The sequence below is a fragment of the Eretmochelys imbricata genome, chromosome 8, assembly GCF_965152235.1.
Source record: "Eretmochelys imbricata isolate rEreImb1 chromosome 8, rEreImb1.hap1, whole genome shotgun sequence".
NCBI lineage: Eukaryota > Metazoa > Chordata > Testudines > Cheloniidae > Eretmochelys > Eretmochelys imbricata.
In genome coordinates, this window is record NC_135579.1 from 106,811,034 (window position 1) to 106,831,862 (window position 20,829).

Genomic DNA, 20,829 nt, shown 5'->3' on the forward strand with positions numbered 1-20,829 from the left:
CATGCCAGGGCTCTTGAGAGGCAAATGTTGGCACCTGCTGCTGTTTGACTGTCACTCCAGGCTGCTTCAGTCCTGCTGGACCATGGCTTCGGCTCTACAATGAAGTCTCCTGATCACCAGCACAAGCACATTAGTCTGATGCCAGGGAAAGAAAAAGGAATGAAACTCAGAGTGGGGGGGGGGGGGCAGGGAGGGGTGGATAGAGAGGGAAGTGACAGCTCCAGGGAGGGCTTTGTGGATTCTGCCCCGCCCACTGTTTGTGTGTCTGACACCAGAGCTGGCTTCTCCACAGCTGACCAGGTAACCTTAGACCTTGTAAACAGCCCGGCCGGCCTGGCATGCTCTCGACCAGAGGATGAGGTTTCTCCAACATCTCAGAACTCCGCTGGACTGAAAGTAAGGTAAGCCTGCTGTCAGCTGGGAGTGTCTCTGCTCTACAATGCTGTGCATTAAGCTTTGGTAAGGTCCTAGCTACCTGCACAGCATAGCAGCCACCTGGGAACTCTGACAAGCCTCCCACTGTGACAGGGCAGGTGCACACTAGAGACAGCTCAGGGCTTTTAATCTGGTTATGTTGGGGGGCAGCGAAAGGAGTAACAAGCAAGCCCCAGGAGGCTGAGTGCCAGCTGATGGCTTTAGAGCTTTCATCCTAGTACTAATATTTTAAGAAGGGAGCATTGGAACCTGCCAGAGACCTAGCATCCCTGGAGCCCTCCCCTCCCTTTCTTCACCTTCTATGAGCTTCTGCACAGAGCAAAAAAAAATAGCAGTTTGTCTCCCTGACAGCACTCTAGGTAAATAAATAAGAGTGGGGGCTGCCGGCTCACCAGAGATGGGTGCCCAGACAAGACCAGTCAGTGGAGTCGGAGGGCTGATAGGATTCACAGTGCCCTGCAGTAGGGGGTAAGGTACAGAGTCAGGCCTGCACCCCACATACCAGGAACTCACTGTATGTTCTCACACTAGCCTGCTATCCCCCAGGAGCCTCATGAAAGCAAGATGCTGCACCTCTGGGGGTTTATCTGGCTGAACAAACAGAGATAATGCAGGTGCTGGTGCAATGCCTGTGAAGCAGGTCTGGAAGACATCAGGCAGCGAATTCAGGAGCACAGTGCCTGTATGCGAGCCATGGCCCCAGCGACCTAGCACTGGCAGCCCCCACAAAGCAAAGACAGTGGGGGCTGCACTTCTAAAGGAGGCACTGTTGGCTGGCAGAAGCTATCATGCTGCTATGTCCAGAAGGAATCATTCTTGCGTTGTCTCCTGCAGAAGCTGCTCCCTTCCCACTGGCCAAAGGCAGACCCACGCAGCCAGCATCCTATTCCTGCGTCAGCCCTGCCTACTGCCACCAAGCAACGGAAACCATGGCTACACCAAGCAACCAGAGCTCCAGGCCCCCCAGGAAAGCCAACCACCTTCCCCCCCCCACCCACGACTGGATAGGGATACTCTCTGTTCTGCCTAACGAGAGCAGGCAGTCAAACACAGGGCACAAAATGGAAATTCCCAGCTCATTCCTCATCAAGCACAGTCACTGGGGACAAGCCAGTATCATTTTCTTAGGGCTCCCCATGTACAAGTCCATTCTCTTTCAGACCAAATGGGCAGTCTGCTGCTTCCCGCCAGCCAGGCCCAGCGATCCTGCAGGGTTGCTGGCAGCCAGCACTGCCTCCCCAGGTGAGTGGAAGGTGGGGTGACACAGGCCTTGCCAATGACGCTGGGTCAATCCTGCAGTAACCACATCATCCCCTCCCTACACAACACACTGAGGGGCCTCCAGCCAAGCCAGTTACTCCTCAGGCACATCATTCTCAATTCAGCAATGGCAGGTTAGGCCTGGGAGGGCCTGAAGCCTCAGTGGACCATCCCGAGGCGATGGCATTAGGCTTGGCTATTTCTGCGGTGGAGGTGAAGGGGGAGAATAATTACAGCAGCAACAGCCCACCCTATTGCAGCAGCACAGGTAGGATAGGAAAACACCTGCATGGCACAAGTGCATCAGCAGAGCTGCAAGAGAGCGCAGGACCGGAACAGCAGGGAGACTGTGGGTCAGGGACCGAGCAGCCTCGGCAGAGGGCTGATGGTGAGAGGAGCTTCCTCAGCATACGCACACACAGTGCTTCTTTCCAACAGCTTTGTCACTTTCAGGGACAAATTCAGGCAAACATCTAAGAGACAGAATTCCCGCTGGCCTCCCTGACAGAGATTCCCCCACCTCGCAACAAGGACGGAACGCAGGACAGGATGCAGCTGGCAGTGAAGGTTCCAGCCCAAGGCCTGCCAGGACAGAGCACCGGAGCTGGGAACTGGACAGCCACGCTGACATCCCACTTATTCAGCTACCAGGGCAAAGGAAGGCACTAAGAACTGTGGCAAAGGTTTGCCCTGGGTGGAGTTTAAATAAATCTAATATTACTAACTGGGAGCAAAGGAACTTGATGCAATCGTGAATGTCCCAGGTCCCTCAAAACACTTCCCCGCAAACACCTGCCCTCACCTCTGGCAAGGCCATACATCCATCTAAGTCATGTCTCCGCTGCTTTGGGAGAAGATGCAGCTCAGGAGACGCTGCTGCTCTCAGCAACACACTGGGAAAGAGAAAGCCCCTCCAAATCCAGCCCTGTGCCTCAGAAGTCTCTGCAGATCTCTCTATTCTGGCATCAGAAAATGGGCAGTAAAATTTTCTGAAGAAAACAGATGCACCTGTCTTTCTATTCCTCAGTCTCCTCATCTGAAGGCAGCCACGGCAACTGTCACAGCATGCAGGTCCAGTATCGCCCTGTCTCAAAGGAGGTGATCAAAACCAAATCTCACTATCCACGGAAAAGACTTGGGGTGTCTGCTCCCCAAAGACCTACTGGGAAGGCTGAGTGGAATTCACGCTGTGACGTTGCACTCTATATGATTTTATAAAAATATGCTAACGAGCGTGAATATAATGTAACTGGAATATGCTTCATGCACAAGGTTTCTTGTAAGGTATCATTACAAAGCTCATAATCTACTGAGTGTGGTCATCCTATTTGTGTAAATGTATCACTCTTGTATCTGAAACTAGAAATATGAAATATAACTCTGAGGGCCTACTGTAGTTATGCAAAGTGTGGGCCATTAACGGTGGTTTGGAATCTTGATAGCTCCCATCAACCAGGACAATTGACTGTAGATGGCTCTGTTTTACTTATAAGTCTTCCCGTATACGTGTTTCAGAGTAGCAGCCAAGTTAGTCTGTATTCACAAAAGAAAAGGAGTACTTGTGGCACCTCAGAGACTAACCAATTTATTTGAGCATAAGCTTTCGTGAGCTACAGCTCACTTCGTCGGATGCATTCACTATATACGTCTGTCCTGGCAAGTGGGTAATGAAGTCTTACAGTGACATGTGATCATGTCACCTGAACTAGAATCCATCTTTAACCTGGTGTTTTTCCATTGAGAAGAGGGGTGGGAACCCAGAGGGAGAAAGGATTCCCACCTTATGCAAAAGATATATAAGTGGGTGGAACAGAACAAATGTGGCGGCCATCATGAGAAATCCCCTAGCTACCACCTGAGCTGGAACAAGGGCTGTACCAGGGGAAAGGATTATGCCCAGACTAGAAAGGTGTCCGGTCTATGAAAGAAACTTATTGAAACACCTCTGAGGGTGAGTTTTTATCTGTATTCAGTTTTATTATTGTACTAGGCTTAGACTTAAGTGTTTTGTTTTATTTTATTTTATTTTGCTTGGTAATTCACTTTGTTCTGTCTGTTACTACTTGGAACCACTTAAATCCAACTTTCTGTATTTAATAAAATCACTTTTTACTTATTAATTAACCCAGAGTACGTATTAATACCAGGAGGGGGATGGAGGAGGCAAACAGCTGTGCATCTCTCTCTATCAGTGTTATAGAAGGTGAACAATTTGTGAGTTTACCCTGTATAAACATTATACAGGGTAAAATGGATTTATTTGAGGTTTGGACCCCACTGGGAGCTGGGTATCTGAGCGTTAAAGACAGGAACACTTCTTAAGCTGCTTTCAGTTTAAGCCTACAGCTGTTAGGGGACTTGGTTCAGAGCTGGGTCTGGGTTTGCAGCAGGCGTGACGCAGCAGGGAGGGGGGAGTGTTGACCTGGGAATGTGGCAGGGGAGTTTCATCGGGGATGGGAGACCTGAGAGCCTGTAACATGAGCCAGGAGTGGGGGGGGGAGGGCGGAGGTAACACCTCTGCCCAGGAAACTGGACAAAGGCTGCAGGCGAGAGCCTGCTGGGGGGGTTTTGGTTTCAGTTTGGTGCTGGGTGGTGGAACACAGAGAACCCCAAGGCTGGGGTCTAAGCTCCCTGCCCCCCAGAAGGACTTGACTGAGAGGTCCTGGTTGTACCCACAAGCTCTGTTTTAGACTGTGTTCCTATTGTCCAATAAACCTTCTGTTTTACTGGCTGGCTGAGAGTCACGGTAAATCCCAGGAAGAGGGGTGCAGGGCCCGGACTCCCCCACACTCCGTGACAACTGGTGGCAGTGGTGGGATGTACTGCACCCCGTGAACGGCGCTTCCTGCAGTAAGTGACTGGGGAACAGTAAAACGAAGGGGGATTGACGGGGACCAGGAGTGCTGAAGATTCAGAGAGAGACGGTTTCAGAGGGCGGTTAACCCCGGGAGTGTGTGACCAAACAGAAGGACTTTTGCAGTAACAGGGTCCCCTGGGGGATTGCACCAAGTGGTCCCAGGGGCAGAGGAGTCTGCAGCTCGACCCTGGCAAAGACGTGGTGACCTCAAGAAGGACTGGCACACGAGGGGTTCTTCCTGGAAACCGTGGAAAGCTGCCCGGCCTGCGAGTGGCCAGCAGGGAGATGTACGCTAAACGCCTTAAGAGTGACCTGGTGGAGCTGTGCAGGCAGAGGGAGCTGCACGTTGGGAGGTCCACCAAGGAACAGCTGATTGCCCAGTTGGAGGAGAAGGATCGCTTGGATGACCCGATCCCTGTCCCGGAGGGAAGCCGCCCGGTGGACGCAGCGTGGGCCCTGGGGCCTGACTGGGCTGGGAGGAGTCAGACTGCTGACGAGGACATCCCGAGACCCTTCCTACCTATGCCTAGGGGAGGGGCTGGGGAAGCCCAGTGAATACCGAGGGCACCCTGACCCTGGCAGCCAGCAGGGGATCCTCCCGGCAGAGCTCCCCATCCCTGGAGCGGAGGCGGATGGAATGGGAGAGGGAGATGAAAATGAGGGAGCTGGAGGATCATGAAAAGCGACATCAGCATGAGCGGGAGGAGGAGAAGCAACATCAGCATGAGCTGGAGCTGGCCAGGCTGAGGAGCAGTGGGGCTCCGGCTGCAGTGAGTGAGGGGGGACCCAAGACTGCAAAGAGCTTTGATAAGTGCTTCCTGGCCCAGCGTAAGGAGGGGGAGGACCTAGACAGCTTTCTGACGGCCTTTGAGAATGCCTGCGAGATGCACAGGGTTGACCCTGCAGACAGGCTCCAGTTTCTCAACCCCTTACTGGACCCCAAAGCTGTGGATGTGTACAGCCGAATGACAGGGGCAGAGGCAGGGAACTACGAACTGTTCAAACAGGCCCTGCTCTGTGAGTTTGGGCTGACCCCTGAGATGTACAGGAAAAGGTTCCAGAGTCAGCGTAAAACGCCTGAGGTCACCTACCTACAACTGGCCAACCGAATGCAGGGATATGCCCGCAAGTGGACAGCTGGGGCCCAAGCTAAAGAGGACCTGCTTGACCTAATCGTACTGGAGCAACTGTATGAACAGTGCCCTTCCGACCTGAGGCTGTGGTTGGTGGACAAGAAGCTAGAGAACCCACAGCACGCAGGGCAGCTGGCCAACGAGTTTGTGAACAGTCGGTCACGGGGTAGCAGGGAGGAGTCCCAAAAGAACAGGCCCCCCCACGATGCAGAGAGAGAGTCAGCATGGGACCTCACAGCGGGGAAAATATGGAGAACCCCCTTCCCCAAGGGGAACACCTGGCGTGAGGACCATCCGACCCGCTCAAGGGGACCAACGTGACATGAGCTGCTATCACTGTGGCCAGAGAGGCCACATACGGACCCAGTGCCCCAGGCTCAGGGACAGACTGAGCAGACCCAACCTACCCACGGTTAACTGGGTAGGGACCCAGCTTGATGAGGGGCAGACAGCCCAGGCAAGGGGGACTGCCAGCTTACCACCTGCTCAGGAGGGAAGAGTACCCGAGGCCAGCTCCGCCAGAGGGCTGGATGCTCTGGACTCAGGGTTCTCCGTTTACAGGGTGGGTGCAGGGCTGTCCCTCCGGAGAGAGTGCCTTGTTCCCCTGGAGGTGGATGGGAGGAAGGTCAATGGATACTGGGATATGGGCGCGGAGGTGACGCTGGCCCGGCCCGAGGTGGTGGCCCCAGATCGGGTGGTGCCCGACACCTACCTGACCCTGATGGGGGTGGGCGGGACCCCATTCAAGGTGCCCGTGGCAAGGGTACACCTGAAATGGGGGGCCAAGGAGGGGCCCAAGGATGTGGGGGTGCAGCACCATTTGCCCACTGAGGTTTTAATTGGGGGATGGACCTAGAGGACTGGCCAAGCAACCCCCAGACCGCCCTGGTTGTGATCCGTAGCCAGGCTGGCGAGGGGCACTGTGCCCTGACCTCGGGGAGGGTACCACACCGGAGGCGCAGGACCCTACTCTGGTGGGGAGGGAGCGTCAAGGGGCACGGCTCAGAACGGCTGTGGCCTCAGACCCAGCCAATGAGAGGGAACCGGGCCCCATCCCTTCCCCAGCTGCTGAGTTCCAGGCCGAGTTGCAGAAAGATCCCTCCTTGTGGAAGCTCAGGGACCTGGCCGACCTCAGTGTGGGATGGACCATGAGAAGAGGTTGCCAGGAGAGGTTCCTGTGGGAGAAGGGGTTCCTGCACCAAGAATGGGCTCCCCGAAGTGGAGTCCTGTGGGATCAGGAGGCAGCTGGTGGTCCCCCAGAAGTATCGCCACAAGCTCCTGTACCTGGCCCATGACATCCCCCTCTCAGGGCACCAGGGAATCCGGCGCACCCGGCAGAGGTTGCTACAGAACTTTTACTGGCCTGGGGTCTTTACCACCGTCCGGCAGTATTGCCGATCCTGCGACCCCTGTCAGAGGGTGGGGAAGGCCTGGGACAAGGGGAAAGCAGCTTTGAGACCTTTGCCCATCATAGAGGAGCCTTTCCAGAAGGTGGCCATGGACATCGTGGGGCCTCTCAGCAAGACGACCTGCTTAGGGAAGAAATACATTCTGGTGGTGGTAGATTTTGCCACCCGCTACCCTGAGACAGTGCCCTTAGCTTCCATTGAAGCAGACACTGTGGCAGATGCGCTCCTGACCATTTTCAGCCGATTGGCGTTCCCCAAGGAAGTCTTGACAGACCAAGGCTCCAACTTCATGTCGGCCCTGCTCCGGTGCTTGTGGGAGAAATGGGGGGTCCGGCACAACTGGGCCTCAGCCTATCATCCCCAGTCCAATGGGCTGGTGGAAAGGTTCAATGAGAACCTAAAGATGATGCTGAAAACCTTTATGAACCAGCACCCGCAGGACTGGGACAAGCACTTACCTCACCTGCTGTTCGCGTACAGGGAGGTACCCCAGGTACCGGATTTTCGCCTTTCGAACTGTTATATGGAAGGAGGGTAAGGGGCCCCCTGGACCTGATGAGAGACAAACGTGAGGGGAAGGCCGCTCCCGATGGAAAGTCAGTGGTGGAGTATGTCCTGATCTTCCGAGAGAGACTTGCTGAACTCAAGGGCCTGCCCAGGGAGAATCTGGCCAGAGCCCAGAAGAAGCAGAAGGTCTGGTATGACCACACGGCGCAGGCCCACACCTATGCCACCAGGGATCAGATGATGGTTTTCATCCCCGCGAGAAAAAACAAACTACAGGCCGCCTGGGAAGGTCCTTTCAAGGTTGTCAAGCAGCTAAATGAGGTAAACTATGTGGTGGAGTTGTCTAACCGGGTACACCACCGCTGGGTGTACCATGTGAATATGATGAAGCCATATTATGCCAGGGGGAATGTGGTGTTGGCCGTGTGTGGACAGTGGGAGGAGCAGGGAGATGACCCTTTGGTAAATATATTCCGTGAGACCAGGGCTGGCTCCCCCCTGGAAACAATTCCCCTCTCGGATCAGCTAACCCCTGCCCAGCAAGCTGAGGTCGGGGGTGGGGGGGGTACTGCATCTGTACCGACAGCTGTTTTCCAACCAGCCTGGACGCACTAATCTGACTGTCCACCGGGTGCAGACAGGATTGCACCCGCCAATAAGATGCTCCCACTTCCAAGTCACAGGGAAAACTGCTCAAGACCTGGAAAGAGAGGTCAGGGACATGCTGGCTTTGGGGGTGATCCAGCCATCTGCCAGCCCTTGGGCCTCGCTGGTGGTGCTGGTCCCCAAAAAGGATGGGTCGGTCCGGTTCTGTGTGGACTATCGGAAGCTCAGTGCCATCACTGTATCTGATGCCTACCCCATGCCCAGGCCTGATGAGCTCCTAGACAAATTGGGAGGAGCTCGATACCTTACCACCATGGACCTTACAAAGGGCTACTGGCAAGTGCCGCTGGATGCAGATGCCCGGCTGAAATCGGCCTTTATCACCCCTCTGGGGCTCTATGAGTTCCTGACCCTGCCTTTCGGCCTCAAGGGAGCACTGGCCACCTTCCAGCGCCTGGTGGATCAGCTCCTGAGGGGGGCGGAGAGTTTTGCTGTGGTGTATATTGATGACGTTTGTGTCTTTAGCCAGACCTGGGAGGACCATGTGTCCCAGGTTAGACAAGTGCTGGACAGACTCCAGGGGGCTGGGCTGACTGTAAAAGCGGAGAAGTGCAAGGTGGGGATGGCTGAAGTATCTTACCTGGGCCATCGGGTGGGGAGCGGCCGCCTAAAGCCGGAACCAGCCAAGGTGGAGGTGATCAGAGACTGGCCCGCTCCCCACACCAAAAAGCAGGTCCAAGCTTTTATTGGGTTGACAGGATACTATTGAAGGTTTGTGCCCCGCTTTAGCGCCATAGCCACCCTCATCACTGAGCTATGCAAGAAGGGGAAGCCAGAGAAGGTCGTCTGGACCGAGCAGTGCCAGGAGGCTTTGCGGATGCTGAAGGAGGCTCTGGTCAGTGACCCAGTTCTGGCAAACCCAGACTTTGACAAGCCCTTTATGGTGTTCACCGACACCTCAGACATGGGATGGGGGCGGTGCTAATGCAGGAGGATGAAAAGGGGGAGACACACCCCATCGCGTACCTGAGCAAGAAGTTGCTACCCCGGGAGCAGAACTACGCAGCCATCAAGGAGGAATGCCTGGCCATGGTGTGGACCCTTAAGAAACTAGAGCCATATCTCTTCAGACGACACTTCACCGTGTACACCAACCACTCTCCCTTGACCTGGCTGCACCAGATGAAAGGAGCCAACACCAAACTCCTGAGGTGGAGCCTGCTCCTGCAGGATTAGGACATGGACGTGGTCCATGTGAAGGGAAGTGCCAACCTGGTAGTGGATGCGCTGTCCCGGAGAGGGGGCCCTGAACTTCCCCAGGTCACTGGTGAGAGTGACCCCGCTCAGTTCAGTCTCGAAGGGGGGAGAGATGTGATGCAGCAGGGAGGGGGGAGTGTTGACGTGGGAATGTGGCAGGGGAGTTTCATTGGGGATGGGAGACCTGAGAGCCTGTCACCTGAGCCAGGAGTGGGGGGAGGGGGGAGGTAACACCCCTGCCCGGGAAACTGCACAAAGGCTGCAGGCGAGAACCTGCTGGGGGGGGGGTGCCCTGCTCAAACCAGGCAGGGCACTCAAGTCCCAAGCTGGGAGGGCAGGGAAAGCAGGGGCAGAAGTAGTCTCTGCACATCAGTTGGCAGCCCCAAGGGGGTTTCTGTGACCAACGTGTCACATACGCAGCCCTATAAATGCGCACCATAGTGTGTCAGAGAGGGCACTCAGCAAAATGATCCAGCACTGCAAAGGGGGAAAGGCAGGGAAGCAAAGGGCAGGATGCAGAAAGGAGATCAGCCACAGCTCCAGCAGAAAGGGAGTAGGTGCAACTGGGGTTTCCATAGAAGCCTGGATATTGAATCATCCAGGAAAGTTGTGGGCTTTTCTTTGTTTTCAAAGGTGCGAGGTATTTGGGGCAGATGAAATACATCTAAAGCAGGGAAAGAGAGGTTTACCCTCCTTTCCCTGTCCCCCAGCTGCAGTGCTGGATACCGCAGATCTCAACCCAGCGAGGACCAAAAGGCAAGACAAGAGTCCTACAATGCAGCCTGCTGACTCCGCTTTCACAGGGAGGTGTGGCCAGCAGAGTCAGGTATCAGCATGCAATAATCCACCTAGACCGGAGAGGAGGCCATACTGCAGGGTGGTGTATGCCTCCCTCCCAGAAATGAGGCTGGTGCCATCGGGGCAGCCCTGCCTTGGGCAAGACCCAATGCCTCTGCCTACCTGCCTACGCACAGGCTATGCCTCAGGAAGCAGGCCCTGGGGACTGGCTGGCGTTCTTGGCTTGTTGAGCCCTTCCTGTCACCAAGCCGACTCTTCCACCTGCGCGAGCTCAGTCTCATTCACCAGCAGGTGTGAGGGGAAGGGGAAGCCAGCCCAGGCCCCCTGGGAGCGCACAGCAGCCAGGACTGACTGATGCATGCGTGGCCACCCCGGCTTGCACTCGTTTAAGTCATTTGGCTTTTAAAGTGATTTAACTTAAACCAGTGCAGCTTCTGCCTGTAAAGCCTGGCTTAAGAAAGCAATGAAGTTCTAGAGCCCAGGAGCTGGGAGACCCTCTGACAGCAAGGAAAACCTTCCTGAGCCTCATCAGCTAGAGATGGGGGCCTCTCCCTTCCCGTCTGCCAGGAAGGAGCTCAGCACTGAGAGACCAGAGCAAGATTATGGGCTGCACATTTCAATATGGTTCCAAAGAGCTCTCCCAGGCACCTGGGGTGGGTGTAGCCCTTGGCACTGTCTTGGGAACCAATAGCATTACCTGCTGCTTAGCTGTTTGCAGTGAGCTTTCAGGATAAACCAACGGCGCCAGCAGGAGGGTGAAAGGGAGACCTGGCCGAGCCCATGGCTGCCGTGCCTAGGAAAACCTCACAGCCCCACCTTGCCCACCAGTTTTCTCTCTCTTTGGCAGTTTCATGCAAGCAAAAGGTGCTGGATTCACACACCATAGAGCCTGTATATCCACAGAGCAAATGCAGCACAGACCGCAAGTGCACCTGCCCCCTATACAGGCAAAAGAAGATTCCCGACTTATCCTTGGGCTCTACTGAGACACCAGTAAAGTGTTTAAATTGCAGCCATTTGTCTGGATGGAGGCCGCACCATCAACAGTCAGTGTATAATAACGTTCCACCATTATTCGGGGCTGGCTTAGATCAAGTGGCCTGGAGCTGAAAGGCTCCATAATCCACTCCCAATTCCCTTAAACCATTCATATTCCAAGCACCAGTGTTTGCATTAACCTGACCCAGATGGGAGTCAGAACCTCACATTTCTAGTCCTGTCAGATGTCATTACTAGAGCTGCCATAAAACTCAAACGGCAGAGAAAACCCAGCTCAGTAGGAGCGCTGTCTATTTATTAGACTCAACAGACAAAGCTGCTCCCCCAGTAGCCCTCCCAGGAGTCCAGCCCCCAGCAAGACCCAATTTCTTACTTAGTTTGTCTCAGAATAGTCCAAAACCCTGCTCTGGAAAAGCAGAGATGCAGGAGATTTTCCTGCTGTCACTGCAAAGGGCTTTTGAACCCCAGGGCTTTGCTTACACTGCACTAAGTGATTCCAGCCCCATGTCTCTAGAGCTGCCTTTAATTCTTATTGATGCCCAATCTGGGCAGTGACTCATTATACTGGGGCTCTGCCCCCGAAACCCCACTCCCACCAACAGGGCCACACCCCCAAATTGTGAAGCCCCTCATCCAGAACAGCTCGCCAGCAGTTCTGAGCCCATCCAGCACGGAGCTGCAGCTACAGGAAAGCAAAATATTGAGATTGCCAGGCCTGCAAAGGGAAAGGCTCAGGCAGGCTGGGGGAAGGGAAGCTGCAGATCCGAGTGAGCACATTTACCTACTCCGAGATTGCAGGGAGCCTCATTCCAGAGCAGCATGGAGAGCTCCATTTCTGCACACCAGCAACTCACCCAGCACATGCCGGGCTAATCACCACCCGGAGTGCCACTGACCTTTCAGAGAGCCAACATTTCTTCTATTGTTGGCGCAAACAAAAGAGCCATCTCTGTCTGCATGCGCCCTTGGGGGAAAATTCAGGAGCAGAATGATCCAGTAGACTAAAACGTATGCAGATTAGACTGCAGAGCTCCGCGTTTATAGAACACTTTGCAGAGATTCACTAATCCTCACTACCAGCCCCACACCCTTCCCAGGGGCATTGTCCCCACTTTGTAGATCCGTGGACTTGGGACAGCCCAGGCAGAGGTGATGAGATTCACCCAAGGCACAAAGGATGGCAGTGTCGGAGATGGGATTAGAGTCCTGACCAAGGCCACCTACTAAGCAGAGGAGTAAGCCTTCCAGACATAAATCCGGGACAAACATGAATGAGGTGCCCTCGAGCGAGCCCAGGGGCAACACCTTGGTGAGAAAACCAATATCTGTTTTTTCTGAGAAAGGGGAGGATACTGGGATTCCCACTGGCTGTCTCTGGAGCTTGTTACTGGATCCATCTGTTGAGGAGCCCCTGGAGAGTGCATGTCTAATCCATTTTAAGCTCACCCATGCCACAGATATGGCTGTGAAAGAGAACCTCTGTCTCTCACCCCTCAAACCAAGCCCCAGAGCCGTTTGGCTACTGTTAGGAAAGTTCTCTGCTACTCTGCCTTCGCCAGCAGTCATTTGTGTGTTGTCCTCAACTCCATGGTTAACTTAAATGCCTGGCTGGCCTTGATACTGGTCAGAGCTTTTCCAGAAGCAGCAGGAGCATGCTCACTGGATTCTAGATAGCATCAATGCAACTGACCACAGACTCGTTCATTTTACTCTGCCACTGCTTAGGAAGGCCTTGAGCACTAGCAGAGGCACTGCAGCTGGCTGCAGGCTGAGGCAGATCTCACCTTATCAGTCACACCCTGAAAGCGCTTCACAATTGTAAGAGCTAGAAACAGGTTGATTTTCTGACAATGAAAGCTAAGTTCTGCAGACACTGCTGGTGTAGGATCCTCTCGCTCACCAGAGGCAAGTAGACAAGTGGGGTGCTCAAGCCCCAAACAGAGCCATATTCCCCCCCACCTTGGGTCCTTGTAACAATGTCCTGAAGAACATTCGTGCACTGGGCCACTCAGCTCCCACTTCCTGTCCTTCATTTTTTACCATGTTTAATTTGTCTCAGACAGCAACAACAGACAGGTCAGCGTCACCTTCTGGCACTCTAGCTCCAGACAATGGTTAAGCCAGTAGCCTGCAGGGGCAAATACCAAATATTACCTACTACCTGAATGACTCTGTACACTCTCGCTGTGCTCATGGCTAGTGTATAATTGTTACAAACAACTGCAGTCTCTCAGGGACAGAGCAGCCACCACACCCAATCAAACCCATGGTCCAGCTATGCCAGTGTCCTGTCTCCACAAGTGGTCAGGACCAGATGGTTCAGCAGAACGCACAAGAAACCACCCACTGGGCAATTAGGGAATGACCTGACTGCTTGGCACCTCCCACAACACATACACACTTCCCATCAGTAAAGCTGTATTTATGGATCCTCTATTATCCATATGCACGTCCAATAGTTTTTCTTAATCCTACTAAGCTCCTGATCTCAACGACCCCTTGTAGCAATGAGTTCCACAAGTTAATTACATAAACAACTATTTCTTTTGCTTAATTTTCCATTTGTCATCTTTCAGTGGAATTGGCTGACTCTTGGTCTCGTGGCAGATGGCCACCATCTCTAGCCCAGTCATCACTTATTATACCCTCTACCACATCCCCTTTAGAACTGCTCTCTTTGTATGGAAGCTTTTCCTTGCCTGTAATCATTATTTTGCCTTATAGAAGGTTGTAAGATTTCCCTCTTTCATGTATTTGTCCAGTGCTTGACACAATGCTTGACACTGCCCCCCACTGCTGGGGGTCTCCAGGCTCTAGTGTGATCCACAACCCTGAAGGAGGACATGTGCAACCAGAACCCTCTTTTCACTGATATTGTAGAACATTCTTAACAATATTTCTATTCTGTTGAAAAGCCTTTTTAAAAACATAACTGTGGTCTAAAGCTAACTGCCAGTGTCCTTTTGTTTCTAAAGCAGGAGAGAGATTATTAATTATTCTCTACATTACCATAGCATCCAGGTGCCCGAGTAATGGACCAGGAGCCCACTGTGCTAGGCACTATATAAATACAGGGCTTGGATACCTGGGTTCTACTCCCAGCTCTGGCGTTGTATAGCCTGAAGCCAGTCGCATCACCATCTCTCTCTATTTATACAGGATTCACCTTCTCTGCAGAGAGACTGATGATTAATTCACGTTTATAAAGTGCTTTATCATCATCAGATGAAGTGTCCTGTACAAGGAGGACTATGTTACTACAGAGGGAATTTGGGGGTCAGGGTGGACCACAAGTTAAATGTGAGTCAACAGTGTAACATGGTTGCAAAAAAAGCAAACCTCATGCTGGGATGTATTAGGAGTGTTGTAAGCCAGACAAAAGAAGTCATTTTTCCGCTCAACTCTGCACTGATGAGGCCTCAGCTGGAGTATTGTGTCCAGTTCTGGGCGCCACATTTCAGGAAAGATGTGGACAAAAGTAGAGAAAGTCCACAGAAGAGCAACAAAAATGATTAAAGGTCTAGAAAACACGACCTATGAGGGAAGATTGAAACAACTGGGTTTGTTTAGTCTGCAGAAAAGACGACTGGGGGTCGGTGGAGGGGGGGGGAAAGACGTGATAACAGTTTCAAGTACATAAAAGGTTGTTACAAGGAAGGGGAAAAATTGTTCTCCTTAACCTCTGAGGATAGGACATGAAGCAACAGGCTTAAATTGCAGCAAGGGAGGTTTAGGTTGGACATAAGGAAAAACTTGCTAACTCTCAAGGTGGTTAAGCACTGGAATAAATTGACTAGGGAGGTTGTGGAATCTCCACTGTCAGAGATTTTTAAGAGCAGGCTAGACAAACACCTGTCAGGGATGGTCTAGATAATACTTAGTCCTACCTTGAGTTCAGGGGACTGGTCTAGATGACCTCTCAAGGTCTCTTCCAGTCCTACGATTCTAAGACTATACACAGAAGTCTGCTCATCTGACCCTCTGTAGCCAAGGGAGTGGCAGGCTAACAAAGTTGTTTTCTTGATAACCCACTGGGCTGCTGCATAACGAACTGACCATTACCGCACCCAAATACTATAGCAACCGACACGATAGAAGTGCGTATTATAGTTACCCACCACCCCAAGAACAGCATGAATCTGGCGACACCGGAGTATGGTTTGCAGCACATGGATCACCCAGTTGGCCACAAGACCTATTCCTCAAAAAAAACCAGAGGACTGGGTGGGAACTGCAGGAGGTGGTGAAAGTAACTAGCTCGTGGCCCCTTGGCCTATTTGCAAGAAATGCTAGGAGCCTCCCTGGGAGAACAGCATCATCAGTTAAAACACACACCAATGTCATGAGCAAGCGAGCACTGCTGCTCCATGGGGCAGAAGAGAAGAGGAGAGGAGCATTCTGCTCAAAGAGCTGCTGGGCCGTGGGGAGAGTTGTGGTGCTCACGCCAGTGACTAGAGCACAGGACTGGGAGTCAGAACTCCTGGGAGGGGTTTGTTTTGTTGAGTTTGGGGTTTGAAGAGAGAAATTAAAAGTTTAAATAACTTGAATCTCTCAGCAAAACACTAGACGCCCAAATTCTACCCCTAGCTTTGCCACTGATCTCTGGCATATCACTTGACTGCTCTGGGCCTGGATCTCCTCCTCTGTGAAATGGGGAGAATGCTCCTGACCTACTTCACAGGTTGCACTATGAGGTTTTCTCAAATTCTCCCACCACAGCAGCTCCCCAGGGCAGACCAGCCACATGTCCACTAACCCTGCTCAAAAGACAGTGACATTTTAAAAGACACCTGACCAATGTCTGCATTCCAATTTCCATCATTGTGATCACAATTAGTGTGGCACCAGCAGGGACTTCTGGGCCCCGATTTCCCTCGCAGAGACAAGGCCTTAGGGGGCCTCAGAGATGTGCACTGGAAGGATGTAGATGCTGAATCTTTTACTGAGAGGGCCTTTCTCCAGAACGTTATGATGACAACACCCCCCCGCCCGGGTCTGTTGCTGAAGGTTGGTTCTTGTAGTGTCATTTCACTGGCATGCCAGACAGCATCTGAATGTACAAAACAAGCAGGGGAAGAAACACACCTTCCAGCCCTTCATGTCCATCAGCAAGAAAGGCCACAAGCCCACGTTCTTTGTCCCCTTTGCGGGTCACCTTTAAGGGCTGTCTCCAAAGAGGGCCCTGGGGGGTCACAGCCCGAGGGGAAGGCCAGTGGGGAGTGGCACGGTGAGGCAAACAGGCAGGAGCAAACCACCGCGGCTGGGTGAAACTCGCTGACCTGCACCAGCTCTTGTCACTGACCCCAACAGCAGCACGCCCCCTTGGTGGAGGCAAAAACCAAAGAAAAACCCAATCTGGCTGCTCCACAGGGATGCCAGCCGCCCTGGCGAGGCTCCTCCACACTGACGCGCAGTCACCCCGTGGGGAGCAGAGTCCCCCTGCCGCTAGCTCAGCCACCAGCTGCGACAGCTGGGCAAAGCACGGCACCGGCAGGCTGTGCACCAGCCCTGGCACCCAGGCCAAGCCCCAGCTGCCAAGGGGGGGGGGCGATGCCCCAGGGCAGGGGGCCCCAGCCGGGATGCCCAGAGCAGTCACTGTGCTGGGGCAGGTGATGCTCCAGGGCAGGGGGCCAGGACAGTTGCAGCGCTGGGGGCATGGGGGGAGCGATGCCCCGGGGAGCCCAGGGCACAGCCAGGGGGCAGTCACAGCACAGGGGGAAGAGGCAGCGGGGGGGGGCGATCCCGGGGGGGGGGGGGCAGACACAGCACGGGGGGGGCCGGGCGATCCCGGGGGGGGCCAGACACAGCGGGGGGGGCGATCCCGGGGGTGGGGGCAGACACAGCGGGGGGCAGACACAGCGGGCGATCCCGGGGGGGGGGCAGACACAGCGGGGGGGGCGGGCAATCCCGGGGGAGGCAGACACAGCGGGGGGGGGCGGGCGGTCCCGGGGGGAGGCAGACACAGCGGGGGGGGGCGGGCGGTCCCGGGGGAGGCAGACACAGCGGGGGGGGGCGGGCGATCCCGGGGGGAGGCAGACACAGCGGGGGGGGGGCGGGCGATCCCGGGGGGAGGCAGACACAGCGGGGGGGGGGCGGGCGGGCGATCCCGGGGGGGACAGACACAGCGGGGGGGGGGCGGGCGATCCCGGGGGGGGGGCGGGCGATCCCGGGGGGGGGCAGACACAGCGGGGGGGGGGCGGGCGATCCCGGGGGGAGGCAGACACAGCGGGGGGGGGGGCGGGCGATCCCGGGGGGAGGCAGACACAGCGGGGGGGGGGCGGGCGATCCCGGGGGGGGGCAGACACAGCGGGGGGGGGCGGGCGATCCCGGGGGGGGGCAGACACAGCGGGGGGGGGGCGGGCGATCCCGGGGGGAGGCAGACACAGCGGGGGGGGGGCGGGCGATCCCGGGGGGGGCAGACACAGCGGGGGGGGGCGGGCGATCCCGGGGGGGGGGCAGACACAGCGGGGGGGGGCGGGCGATCCCGGGGGGGGGCAGACACAGCGGGGGGGGCGGGCGATCCCGGGGGGGGGCCGGGCCCCGCCCCGCTCACCTGCTCCACGTTCTCCACCGTGAAGTCCAGGCTCTGCGGCGCCGCCGGCCCCCGTCGCTCCATCGCTGCGCGGGGGGGCTGCGGGGGCTCGCGCTGCCGGCGCCTCAGCGGCCCAGCGCGGGGGGGCCCGGCGGGGGCGGCATGGCGGGGGGGCGCGAGGCGCCGGGGGGGGCTGTCTGTCTGTCCGCGCCCTCAGTCAGCCGCGAGCGGGCGCGCGGCGGGGCGCTGGCGCGGGCGCGCGCGGTGGGGGGCAGGGCGCGTGCGCGAGGGGGGCGGGTCCGAGGCCTGCGGGCGCCGCGCTCGCGCCCCGGCGCTGCTGCCCTGGCTGCCTGACAGCGGGGCCTGGCGCCGGGCGGGGGCCTCGCCGGGGGGTTCTGCCCGTCGCGCTGCCTGCCCGGCCCGGCCCGGCCCGCCGCCTCGCCTCGCCGGCTGCCACAGACCCGGACCCGGCCCTCGCTCTTGCCGCCGCCAGCCCCCGGCACCTCTCCCCGCAGGCGCAGCCCGGCCGGCCGCAATGAGGACCCCGAGCCGCGATGCATCTTGGGCGTTGTAGTTCCCGGTCGCTCTGGCGCCCCCTGGCGGCCAGAGGGGAACGGCGTGCCGCTGGGCTCCGCCCTCTGCAGCCCAGCGCCGGGGTTTGGGGGCGGCACGGTGGGGGGGGGTCACTGGAAGGCTGTGCTGGGGGTACATGGAGCGGGGGCTGTGCTGGGGGTACATGGGGTGGGGGGGGTCACTGGAGGGCTGTGCTGGGGGTACATGGGGTGGGGGGGTCACTGGAGGGCTGTGCTGGGGGCACATGGAGCAGGGGCTGTGCTGGGGGGGGGTCACTGGAGGGCTGTGCTGGGGGTACATGGGGTGAGGGTCACTGGCCAGCCTGCTGGCTCTCATGGGATGATTGCTACATGTTCCTGGGAGTGGGGTAGGAACCCCCCCCCATGCATGGGGAACGTGTCCCTGACCCTATCAGTCACTGGTGAATTCATGCCCAGGAGCAGGGGGCTGTGACTCCAGTTGCCATTTTCCATAGAACCACTGCTCCATTCAGGAATGCTGCTAGCTCCTGGCCTGCTGCCTATCCAGGGTCAGAGAGTTCCACAGGTGAATTATTCAGTTGTTGAGCTGGGTCCCACTCCTGGCCATCCTGTGTCTGTACAGCACATTTCACCTTTGTAAGGCAGGGGCAGAGCTGCCTGGATGGCCTGGCACCTGGCCTCTCTGGCCAGACAGTAGCAGTCTGCTTTCTGTGCCCCTGGCAGCGCCCCCTCCCCACCCCGCCCCCCTAAGCACCATGGCTGAATTGCATTTGACTCCAACACGGGTGCAGGGCCTGGCTGGGTTACCTGCTACCTGCCCAGCTCCAGCTCCCCCTCTCCCGTGCACAGAGGTCCTAATGCGGGTAGGGACATGGCAGCTGCAGTGAGGCTGTACCTGCCTGCATGAGGAAATGTACCCACAACATACCAGGCCCCACCTGCTGGGCCAAGGCCAGGTAGCTACTCCGCCCTCCACTAGGAAACAGCATCTGAGGCCCCCTCCCAGGGGGAGTGTGGGTCCTGCTCTGCCCGGGGAAAGGGCCAGGGCCCAGCACCGAGGGGAGAGGAGGGACAGCCCCAGATGTTGCCCCTGGGCAGAGCAGAAGGGGGTGGAGTTCCCACACTGGGGTGGGCAGGGGTCCCAGAGAGGGGACGGGGGCACCCCAGAGGTAGGAAGTCCAGGTCAGGGCCCCCTGAGGAGGGATGGTTTGAAATGAGATCACAGCCCAGTGGCAGGCTCATTAGACGGGGGGAGCATGGGAGTCGGGACAGCGACGTGGGGCAGGGGGCAGCCTTCCTTGTCCCCCCTCCTCACCCATGGCACAGCCTCTGCCCAGGCCCAGAGTCAGCCGCACAGCCCATCACTTTATTGCTACAGAAAAATACAACTGTACAAAAATAGAGTTTATCCAACTTTACAAATGCAGATACGGGTCAGAATAATATAAAGGGGGGGGGCACGTGGGACTGCTGGCCACAGGCCCAGGCCTCCATAGCAACAGCTTTACATCAACCCCCCTTCCCCCCCCAACGTCATAAATAGGAGCCGCCGCCGCTCAAGACCAATAAATAAATAACTTAGGGTAATAAATAGTCAGGGCCCAGCATGGCCGGGGGGTGCCCTGCCGGCCCGGCTCCCCTGCATGGGCACCAGCACTGGGCAGCTAACGCTGCTCCCCATGGGGGCAGACACAGGCTGCCCAGCCCCAGAGCAGTGGGTGCCCGTGCCTGGCTGTGGCCTCTGCCTTAGGCACCTGCGGGGAGCCCTGGCCACCTGCACCCCCAGGCTGGTACCTGCTCCTCTCCCAGCAGCCCTTGGGCCCCCAGCACTTTCCTCTGCCGCAGCCACCCTGCTCCCCAATGGGCCCTCCAGGACAGCTCACTGCCTCCCCCCACCGCCCTGTCCCAAGGGGCTGGGGGAGGGGGATCTTTTCTAGAGGGACAGGTAAGATGCCAGGGGACGGGCTCGGCCTGCCTGGTTTCTAGCCCCATATGCCCCCTTTGCTGGGCTGGACACTCAGCTCCAGCTTCCGCCAGCAGGTGAGAGGAGGTGGGGAGCGTCTGCGAGGCCCCCGCACCACTTCACTCCCACAGCACCGGCAGCTCTTCCCCCAGAAATACGGGGCAAAAAACTGCCACCCCAGGAGCGGAGGGGTCCTGGGTATAAATCCCAGGGAAAGGGGCCAGGCCACAAGCAGCTAGGAAGGGTGCACCCCAAAGCACACTGAGGGGCCTGTCCCTTTATGGGGGGCAATTCTAGCAAGTGGCTCAGAAGTCACCACGGCCTCTAGGCTAGGGCCAGCCCCTCCTCACACTGCCCCAGCCCGAGCCCTGGGGCCAACTGCCTCCCACGCACTGCAGCCGGGCTAGAGCCAGCCAGAGCTGGGGGGCAGCCCCCCGCAGGGTCACGCATCCCCCAGGGCTCTGGACCAAGCAGGGAGCCCATGCGGCCAAGGACCCAGCCTGGCAGTTCGTCCCCCTG

General features: G+C 56.7%; 1 protein-coding gene across 4 annotated transcripts in view; it reads right to left on the bottom strand.

Annotated features, from left to right (window-relative positions):
• IPO13 (importin 13) overlaps positions 1-17,955 on the bottom strand; it is a 67,624-nt gene extending 49,669 nt beyond the window's left edge. For 2 of the 4 annotated variants that reach the window (XM_077823749.1, XM_077823747.1), the window contains exon 1: positions 17,815-17,955. In XM_077823749.1, coding sequence (XP_077679875.1) covers positions 17,815-17,877 — 63 coding nt within the window. In that variant the 5' untranslated portion in view covers positions 17,878-17,955. Of the gene's footprint in view, positions 1-16,051; positions 16,312-17,814 lie in introns of those variants that run through there. The other 2 variants (XM_077823746.1, XM_077823750.1) reach the window with 2 other exon arrangements.
• Positions 17,956-20,829: the final 2,874 nt, after the last annotated feature.